This window comes from Saccostrea cucullata, unplaced genomic scaffold (assembly GCF_032062105.1).
Source record: "Saccostrea cucullata isolate Sc308-1 unplaced genomic scaffold, CSIRO_AGI_Scuc_v1 ctg5661, whole genome shotgun sequence".
Lineage (NCBI taxonomy): Eukaryota > Metazoa > Mollusca > Bivalvia > Ostreida > Ostreidae > Saccostrea > Saccostrea cuccullata.
In genome coordinates, this window is record NW_026929446.1 from 3,540 (window position 1) to 14,390 (window position 10,851).

Below are 10,851 nucleotides of genomic sequence, written 5' to 3' on the forward strand. Positions count from 1 at the left end.
GGATTAAACAGAAACCTATTAAGGTCAGACGACACGTTCCTCAAATACATGTTTTGTATCTCTTGGTATTATATCAAGTTTTTTCATATTTGTCATTCTTTTCTGATTTCCACATTGTTTTTAAAATGTTTTTAAATATAGGTACACCAAAATTTGTGTTAATAGTGTTATAGGCAATTTAGAAGATTACCCATTAGGGTTATATAAGAAATATGACCCTATGGTATCTTGGCAAAATGCCTGGTAAGGTACCCTAACTTTTTGAGAAGAAAACTTGTTCAAGTATCTATACTTCAATGACGAATTCTGAGGAAAATTTATATATTTTTGAGGAAAGTGTCGTCTGACCTTAATGGTAAGGTTAATGTTTCTAGACATATGTTGTCCGCACAAAAAAGGGAGGCTGTTTTAAAATAACATCCTTGATGATAATTAATGAAACATATATGGAGATAACGAACAGTATTTCAGATTAAAAATCCATAAAACAAAACAAAATAAGAGCAGAGCAAACACAGTCCTTCAAAACAGAGGTGGGATCAGGCGCCAAGGAAGAGTGACCAACCTCTGCCGACCTGTCACAAACACCGTGTGCTCCTTGCCATGACCGGGAAAAAACGGAAAAATCCGTTGTCAATTTAGTGTATAAATTATGGACTAACAATTAGTAAGAAAAACGTCAGTAAGCACTTCAGACAAGGTGATTGTATCGACTAAACAACTGTAGATTCCTTATTTTTCGCGAGTACCTTTTATCGCGAATGGGATTTTCAAATTCAAAGCGCGAGAAGAATAATTCGCGAACGGACGTTTGATCAAGAGCTTTGACAGATTTCACAACCATAAAAATAAAAATGAGTATTTTTTTCGCGATTGGTGCGCCAAATTATCCGATAATTTTTTCCACGCGTATATTTAGGAATATACAGTATTGGCCATTTACTAAGTCAAGGTAACAAGTAATGCCTACCTTAAACTCCCAACTCTCAATTCAAATTCTACCGTGGTCAACTACCGTATAGCGGATTTTAGCGGGGTGCTTAATTTTGGCGTTTTGATGAAAGCCCGCTAAAATCTCCCCTTGGAAAAGGGCGTAGCCCTTTATTTGAACAAACTTGAATCCCCTTCACCCAAGGATACTTTGTGCCAAGTTTGATTGAAATTAGCCCAGCGGTTCTTGAGAAGAAGTCGAAAATGTGAAAAGTTTACGACGACGACAACAACGACAACGACAACGACGACGACAACGACAGACAACGGACAAAATTTGATCAGAAAAGCTCACTTGAGCCTTCGGCTCAGGTGAGCTAAAAATATAAATTGATAGACCGGAGAGCTGCAGTGCCACCCATTGAAAAAACTGTATATTTATTGTGACAAAAAAGTGCTCTCGGTTCTTGATTAATCAGCTAATAAAGAAGATGCAGTTTAAATTAACGATCATAAAAGATTCAACATAGAAAATAAAATTGTAAAATCAAATTTTCCTGTGCGTCAAATTTTTGAGGAAAGAATATGTGTGAAAAATCGTGTATATGTTAAGTATAAACATGCCAAAAAGTTCTTTTATATTTAGGTGATCATCAGAAATACCCATGTGATGTATCAGACTCTGCCTCTGTCAATGATCTAGTAAGTAAGATTAGGGAGAGGTATTCATCAGCACCACATGTAGCTGTGAACTCTGCTGGCATCACTCGAGACAGGACAATGATGAAACTCACAGAGGAGGACTTTGACAAAGTAATAGATGTTAATCTCAAGGTAAGTCAAAAAGCATTGATTAACACAAAGTTCATTCTACAGGTACATACATTTATTTTTCTTGAAATTAAAGTGTTCTTGGTCTGTCTTGCAAAAAATCACCAAATATATGATAAAAGTCATTTAAATTTATTTTTCAATTTAAACTTTACATTTATCTTTTATTACCACCACCCCAAATAAGTATAGATATGTCTTATTTTGCAGGGAACTTGGTTGTTAAACAGGGCAGTAGGAAAGGCAATGTTGGCTGACAAGGTTCCTGGCTCCATTGTCAACATATCAAGTCTTGTGGGAAAGGTAAAGTTAAGCCACTTGTCATAACTGTAACAGCAGACAAATCTGCCTCATGTGTGGCTCCAATACATATGTATTAGGACCTGGGTGTATTCTAGTGGGTGAAACAAATTACCTCCAGAAATTTACCCCCAGGTGTTTCCCCTCAAAATTAAAAGTGGACAATGTGGGATAGTGTAATATGATAATGGTACTCAATTCCCTACTAGATAATCTCTTTAGTTTGATTGATAGAGCAAATGTCTGGCATGCTTGAGGCCAGGGGTTTAAATCCAAGCAGATCGAGACACAGACTTGTCTCTCTTACATGAATACTGTATGTGTTCATTATTTGGCATATTAAAAATTTAGCATAATTACTGGGTATGGAGTTGTTGGCGTAAATCATGAATTAGCACTACACATGTCCGTTCAGTGTATTGTATACTGTAAATCACTTTTTATTCGCGAGAACTTTATTTTCGCGTAAATACGCGAGGCAGTTTGCTCGCGAAAACTAAAGTCTCGCGTACAATAGTATTCCTTAAGATTATATAGAGCAATAACCACAATTCGTGAAAATTTTGTCTCGCTAATCAAGAGTCAATGACTATCTCGCGAAAATAAGATTTCGCGAAAATTTAGTGATCTACAGTATGTAAATGACTTTTTAATAGTGGTATTCATAAATTAGCGCATTGTTGTCTGCGCCAAAGCCGCTAAAATATGAAGCCCACTTTTTAAAGTACCGGTACACATACAGTATTACTTAAATAGAAATGCAGTTACATAACAAATGATACTGACATCTTGGTGGTTTATTTTATTGAATTACTGCTTTACAAATACAGAACTAATGACAGAGCACCCTGCACTTGACTGAGGTGAAAAAATCAGGTATAATAAAAATCAAGATATGATTTTTCTTGACATCCTATCACAATATCAAAATTATTAAAGATGAATTATTGACATGGCATATTATTGGTAAATTCTTAAACACATATTCTTTTGGTGACCTGATTATTATCATCATGTACCCTTGGTCTTGATATTGATAAAAAAATAGACTTTTTATCATGACTATTGTCTTTGAATTTCATGCATAAATGTGTAGTTATGTGTTCCTTTTGACCTAAGTATATATTTATCTGGAATTCATTAAAACGGATTTTTCGTAATATACAATTTTGCCATTTTACTCTACTGTCCCCCTCCCCCTCATAGTTATGATAATATAATGTTAAACTTAATTTAGACAGGAAATATAGGACAAACCAATTATGCTGCCTCAAAAGCTGGAGTGATAGGCCTCACAAAATCCATGGCCAAAGAAATGGGAAAGTAAGCATTTAGTTATAACTCTAGAAAACGAATAACACATGTTTTTTACATGAGCAATGAGTATTTGCTAAACTTCTGATATATATCAGCTAGCTGATAAAGATATATTTCTTTTATAGTACATGTATTTGACATTCCCAAGAATTATCTTCAAATAATAACTTTACAGTTTTGGAGAAAGGTATTTATGTGCTTATTTGTAAACACTAAAAGAAGTATATATTTAGAATGTTTTGGCTTTCCATTTACAGGTTTAACATTAGAGTGAATGCTGTTTTACCTGGGTTTATCGAGACCCCTATGACTGATGTTGTCCCAGAACATCTCATACAAATGACCAAAATGTTGATTCCACTTGGGCGCCTTGGTAACCCAGAAGGTATAAAAATATAGTCCACTGGACTTTTGGGGCTTTTTACAGTAGTTTATATGGATGCTTGATCAATATTTTGTCTAATTTGGGGAAAAAATTAAGGTAAACATATTAGCAGGGAAAGTTTCATATCTTTTGGAAGATGTACTTCAAAATTTTGATGGGTTGCAAGTTAAGATACAAGTACCCGGTATGTTGAAAAATCAGTGTTGTAATTTCAATAACGCAAATAAATGTGGATATTATTTATTGTATGAGTTGCACCTTTAATTTTTGTGACTTTCTTTTGTAGAAATAGCAAATACTTGTGCCTTCTTAGCGTCTGACAAGAGTAGTTATATAACTGGTGCAACAATTGAAGTTACGGGTATGAATTAAAAATATCCACTGACAAAATAATTTGATATACAGTGTACAAGAATTTTCTACCTTAACTGTCTACAAATATTAAAAGATTATAACTTTATTAGAATATGCAGCTACTTATTCATGTAATTATCTTTAATATTAAATGATTTTGTCAATCCTAATATTAATTTTCTTTCCATTTGTAGGTGGCCTATTCATGTAATTAGGAGTAAGAACTGCTGTTTTGTAATTAGATGTGATTGTCTCAATTTGTCTGTGATAAAAAAAAAATTGCCAGAATTAGATACAGGAACAGTGAACTAGGGTGATACAAGTACATTTGTGACACTATGCAGAGTACATGTAAATTAACTGCTATTCAGAGAGGACTAGTTCTGCCTGATGATACACTTCCTTTGAAGCAGTTGACTGTTAGTCAAGCTGGGGGTGGTCTTGTACTGGGATGCTGCTGTAGGAAGTGGGAATCCTTATCTCTGCCAGGAGTTTGATGGAGGAATAGGGATTGGGGTCCTTCTTGGCAGGCTTCTTTGTAACTGTGAAGAGAGAAAATACATGTTTGAGTAATTTTACTGAAGATACATGAATATAGGACACATGATTGTGGATCAATACTATTTCTTACTATGTACATGTATTAGGTTTCTTACCAACTGTCCACAGAAATATGCTGGGATGTTCAGGTGTATGGCATGTGAGGTGAAACGTTTTGGCTCTCTCTTATGGACTTAAAAACAAATTGTCTTTCTTTTGAGAAACAAAATTGTAAATTTACATCGAATTTAAATTTTGTTGAGGAGCAATAGCAGTTATATTTAACAGTATCAAGGAAAATGTATTAAGGATACAAACTAATTTTATTTCACTGGTTTTGACATCTAGTATCAAACAAACATATTCTGGCTACAGCTGATAATCAAAAGAGTATGAATCATTAAAGTATTTGTTATGAAAAACATATACCCAATTTTCAAAAGAGTTTGTACTTGTGAAATTAAGGAATAAATAAGGTGGGTGCTAGCTGTTGATATCAAAAGAGTCGTTTTATCAAAAATCAGTTAATCAAAAGTTATGTTTATAAAAATAGTAATCTTAAAGTAGAATGCAAATTTAAAGGCATCGGCTGGAAAAAATAACATATCATTGTTTTGATATTTTTGTTAAATATTCAGATCATAAATTTTTATAACCACAAAAATTGTTTTTTAATTTAATTCTCTAAGGCAAAAAAAAATTAATTTCTTGGTTCTCAGGCCCTCCCTCATCTCTTCCAAGGGCGCCTCATTGACCCTTTTTATTGCTAAATCAATAAAATAAAAACAACAAATCACCTCCCTCATCATTTTTTGAGGTTTTGTACAATGTAAAAAGCTGCCTCATCATGTTTTGGGGGCAATAAAAAAGTAAAAAAAAAAAATACCTTCCTCCCTCATCATATTTCTTGAAAAAAAGGCCTGATAACCAAGGAATTAATTTTGCATGGCCTAAGCGACGGATACAACTATCTTAAATAGAATCTTGTTAAATCAATATATATCTTACTACATCCCAGTTGTTTAAACGTCCTGATCTTATACGATGCCAGATTTTTAATCCTCCTATATTCTGGGGTGTTTGGTTTTGTAGTACAATCTGTAAAGACTTTATTTATACAGGAGACGCTAGTCGTGGTACCGCTGAAAGGAAATATCAGACATATGAGTATATACGTTTTATATATAAATAGAGGGTTAGAGAGAGAAAGAGGGAGAGAATCTCCACCCCCACCCCCCGAAAAAAATATTTCAATCAGTTTGAAATAAAAAAAAAAAAAATAGATATAAGCCTGCATTGAAATAATTATCAAATATTGGAAGTTTTTCATTTTAATATGTCGGATGTTTTACCTGCTTGCCTAACCAAGGAAAAAATAAACAATTAGTGTGCTATGCTTGTATACAGTAAGCTTTAATTTTGACAGAATTAGCTCATGATGCAATTGTTTCATATGTTTATGTAATGGAAAAGTGCGAATTAAAACAATTGAATGCCTTTATTGACAGGCATTGGAAATAGAAAAATACTGACCTAAACAATAAGCTCATAAAACATAATTTCCTTTTTTCATAATTTCTTTCATCAGATAAAAAAGATAAGGAGGTCGCAGGGGCATTTAAAATTCAAACATATATTAACGGCAACATGATTGATTGGATTTAGCACATGTTCTAATATTTTTTTTTTTTTTCAATTTGACGGCGAATTTTTCTTTTTTTTTATTTCCTGCAATCAACCTTTCGCTACTCTATTGTATTGTTAGAATGTTATTTAATTGGAAAATCAATTTGTGTGTCAGATATCTGCCTGGGTTTAGCTACATGTACATGTATACCATCCAAAGTTATCTCAATCGGAAATAAGTTTTGCTGATGTGATTTTCTTTCTGTCTATTCTGGTCATTATTTAAATAAAGGACTTTAAAAATCCTGGTTTTTGAGTCTCGGGAATTCACATTACGGAGTCGAACTAGTTATTAATATATCCTCTAAAATAAAGTGAAAAAGTCCTTGGTCTTAAAAATATACAAGAGGAATAAACAGAATAATGTTATTTGTTACTTTTTTTCAATTTAATAAGATTTGCAGATACTGACAAACAAGTTCATCATAAAAGAATATCAAGTGTCTCTTTTCGTACTCATTATTCCGTACGTTGTATGGTGCATACAAAGATCTTGTCAGCAAATACATTTTATTCAAAGTCATATGCTGATCAGCGATTTTAAAACAACTGTTTGAATGATTATAGTTTTCACACGACTAAAATGTCATTTTGTTTTCTCTTTATAACCCGATCATGACAGGGAGCACAAGGCGGGTGTGACCGGTCGGCAGGGAATGCTCACTTCTCCATCCCCATGGCACCTGTAGCCACCTCTTATGTTCTGTGTTTCCTTTCCTCCAAAAGTGTATTGTTTAATGGATTTGGACTTATGAGCTTGAATACTGTTCCTTATCTTCATATATTTCATGCAATCAAAGAAAAACTTTATAGAGAATTTTACAGACAATTAAAAATTTCTATAGAAACACCGCTCATAGGATAAAAAACGACTAGGCTTTTGGTTTCTCATATAAAGTAGCCTGTTCGATCAGCGCAGTGGTAAGATTGCTTGTTTGTATGTTGTTTAACGTCTCTAGAATTTTCGCTAATATGGAGACACAATAGTAAGAATGTTTGCACTAAATCTCAAAATAACGAGTTGTTGCTTACATTTGAATCCCAGTTGAGTAGGTGGAGACCTGTTCTTCGGATGAGTCTGTATAAACCGAGGTACCGTACCGTGTCGCAGACGGTGCTGGCACGAAAATCAGTTACTCTAGCCGCGCTTGATTTGTCTGCACCTTACTTCACCCGGTGTATACGATTTACACTTCATAATCAAGTGAAATTAGGTGTAATGTGGCAAATTCAACATGGACGTCAAAATTTCAACAAACTGAGGGGGCCTATTTGCAGACGATTTTTTAAATAAAATATTTGTTGCGATTGTTAACATTCTGTTAAAATTCCTTTAAAAACAAAACATTTTACAAAATGCAAAGAATTTTTTATTAAACATTTTCCTAGCTGCCCATAATTTCCCCTATAACTAAATATCCACCACAGTCCAATATATCTAGAACTTGCAAAATTTGCTTAATTTCTTATTTTACAAATTATGAAGTTCTTCATGTTCCATGAAATGCACAAAACATGGTCCACTATATTACTAAAAACAATTCATCACAATAAACCTATCAAATACTTGACAGTAAACTCAAATACAGAAAAAGAAATTCTGCAGTTTTACCGTTCTGTCATTTGTCAGCCATATTGAATTTTCGGTGTAATTACCTACACATGCCCTGCACAGGGTGTAGAAGGTGTACACCAAAAGTGTTCACTTTTGCACTTGATTATGAAAAAGTGTACACCGGGTGTAAGGTGTAGACAAATCAAGCGCGCCCTCTGAGTGCTGAGCATTCGTTAAAATTTGCAGCTCTCTGGCAGGTGGGGGCCTCAACATACGAGGGCAGAGAAGGACGTTAAAGAAAAAAAACCATGAAGGTAAAAGACAGACGACGGACACACTGTAGCAGAATTGGGGAGATATTTGTCCAGTTTGCTAGAAACGAGAACAAATTCATGAGCGAAAAAAAAACGGTAAGATAAGAAAACCTGCAAACTTGTATTGTCTGGGCAAATCCTACTCTAGTCATGCGATAGATTTCACCACAACTTGTTAAACTTTGACCAGAACAGACCTGCTGCCCATTACAACCTAAATAAAAAAAAAATATATCACATGAAATATATATCAACTAGTGATCAGTTTGACTATTTCATACATAAATATTACATATAAAATGATTCATATGTAATGATAAATTAAATAGTGAGAACTATTTAAACAGTGATTTCAGATGAGAAAATCATTTTGCCTACGTACCCTTTTGGGTGATGACAAAAGCCACACAAATTATAAATATTGTGGTTGAAAGCTTGTCCATGATTTTCTCCATTGTCTAGGAAAAAGATATTGAATTTGAAATTGTAAACAAGGGTCAATGGGCAATATTGCTCACCTAAAAATCGTTGCCTAGAAAAACACTTTAAGTAAGCATTTTTAAAAAAAAGTATGGCTGTAGGCGAAAGAGAAACATGTATTCACACTGTTCTTAAAAATGTTTGATCTACCGTAGCGAGGATAAATTGTGGATTTGCAATTCTAAGGAAGATCTTTTTTCCAGTTTATACAATGAATTCTTGAGTTAAACTTTGATAATTACATGTATATTTAATTTTGGCCCATCCCTTTAATTGGAGTCAACATTTTAACAATTTTTGATGAAAACTGCCTGGAATGCCTTCAAATGATGACTATCACATTTTCCCCATAAATTTCCATTTAAAATCTTACTCTCATATTGTTTCATCAAACTTCCCCAAATTTTCTTGAGAATATGATTTTTAGATGATCCTAAGAATGTTCATTTTTTTCTTGATTATCTCCCTTTGGAAGATTGTGTAATCCTTGACGTGAATGCCCTCTATCAAAGATTACTTAAACTCGAATTTTGATCAAGCTTTCCCGGTCGTTCTGTAGAAAATGTAAATGTAAAGCGACGATGTAGACATGATCGAAAACGACAACTTTCAACGGACTAAAAAGATCTTTTTTTTTCTCCGGATAAGATGAATTTTAAAAATAAAGCAATCGTATCTTAAAGTTTTATATCTCTTTTAATACTGATATGTACAGGAAATGGTTTGAACACATGCCTATTGGAGAAATAATAAAATTTAAATTTACTTTCGACTTAAATTTGACTTTCAAACGATTCCTACTTGTGTACAATTAAATTAAAGTCAGTGCAAATCCTCACATGCCATTTTGTATCTCTTTACTTTTTATTAGCTTGCATTTGCAATGCCAAACACATGTATTCTTTAAATTATTAGAATAGTCTTCAACTAAATATTTTCTTTACATTTTAATCACTTTACTCTTTCTAATTTGAAAATTTTATATAATCAGAAATTCGGAATTGTGGAGTTCATCACTGACTTATTTATGAAGTCTTCGAAAACTAGATTTTCCGAACTGTTCGAATTCTGATTGGTTATTGTACTCCTTTACAAGTTAAATAGTTTTAACAGTATAGAATTCATTTAAAAACTTTTAACTTCATAAGATGAAAATAAAATAAAACAATTGTTGAGAACTTCAAATGGATATTGAGATATCGTCCGGATTTATCAAATTAAACATAGATATGAGAAATAACAGTGTCTGTAACATGTATTTAAAAGTTTGATGTTTACATACTGTAGACGTACTTTTTTCCACGGGGTCATAATTCCGCGGAATCTTAATTTCTGTTTAATCCGCAGGCAGAAAATTACGCGGATTTTCTATACTGTCACTATATGCCTTATACATTTTCATTAAGTCCGCTTGGACAAAGCGTAAATTAATACCACGCGGAAAAAGGTACTTCTACAGTATATGTAAGCTTTTACACTGTTAGGTTATCTTTTTAGCTATCACCTGCATGTGATACTTATATAGTCAATATTGGCTTTAACAAAGAAACATCAGTATTCCCTATTAATTTTAAGAAACAAAAGAGACACAAAGTAGTCCCTTTTTTCATTGAATAAGAATAAAGAACAAAAAAAAAAATATCCACATACCTTAATAACCGCATACGAAATGTAGCATTCGGAACCTGTGTAACGATGCTAAGAGCAATATTTATACCATTTTCTTCTTTATATACACGGTGCAAAAGTGTACTTCATTGATTATAAAGAGATATAAAACTGTATTTTAGGAATTTTTTTTTATTGCTTTTTCAAATTATGTTTAATATTAGTAATAAAACCTGATAATATTTACATATGAAAATGTATATTAGCATAATTTAAAATTATCATCAATTAAATAGATGCCAACTTCGAGCAATTTAGGACGTAACTCGTTTTAATATTTCTAAAATCTGAACATATGAAAAGAAATGAAATGTCTCGTTAAACACAACATGAAAAGGAAAGAAAACCCCCTGCATCTAATAAACTTATATAAATGTCCTTACGTTTATATCGATAACATTTTGTTTTGTACATTAGAAAAGTACAAACTTTTGCATAGTGCACACAACTTACTGTCGAATTTAAAAAAAATGATTGTATTCTTTACACTA

At 32.9% G+C, this 10,851-nt stretch overlaps 1 protein-coding gene and 1 long non-coding RNA gene across 2 annotated transcripts; one reads left to right on the forward strand and one right to left on the reverse strand.

Annotated features, from left to right (window-relative positions):
• Positions 1-236: 236 nt before the first annotated feature.
• Positions 237-4,823, forward strand: LOC134280844 (estradiol 17-beta-dehydrogenase 8-like). The gene is made up of 7 exons (XM_062763292.1): positions 237-243; positions 1,577-1,764; positions 1,972-2,064; positions 3,299-3,384; positions 3,636-3,763; positions 4,050-4,124; positions 4,312-4,823. The coding sequence occupies exons 1-7, from the start codon at positions 237-239 to the stop codon at positions 4,326-4,328; spliced, it is 594 nt and encodes a 197-aa protein (XP_062619276.1). The 3' UTR covers positions 4,329-4,823.
• Positions 4,824-5,675: 852 nt separating this feature from the next.
• On the reverse strand, positions 5,676-10,387 carry LOC134280845 (uncharacterized). The gene is made up of 4 exons (XR_009994972.1): positions 10,343-10,387; positions 8,595-8,670; positions 8,324-8,426; positions 5,676-5,799 (listed from the first exon to the last, which is right to left on the reverse strand). It is a non-coding gene; the product is annotated as an uncharacterized LOC134280845 (long non-coding RNA).
• Between the last annotated feature and the right edge of the window lie 464 nt (positions 10,388-10,851).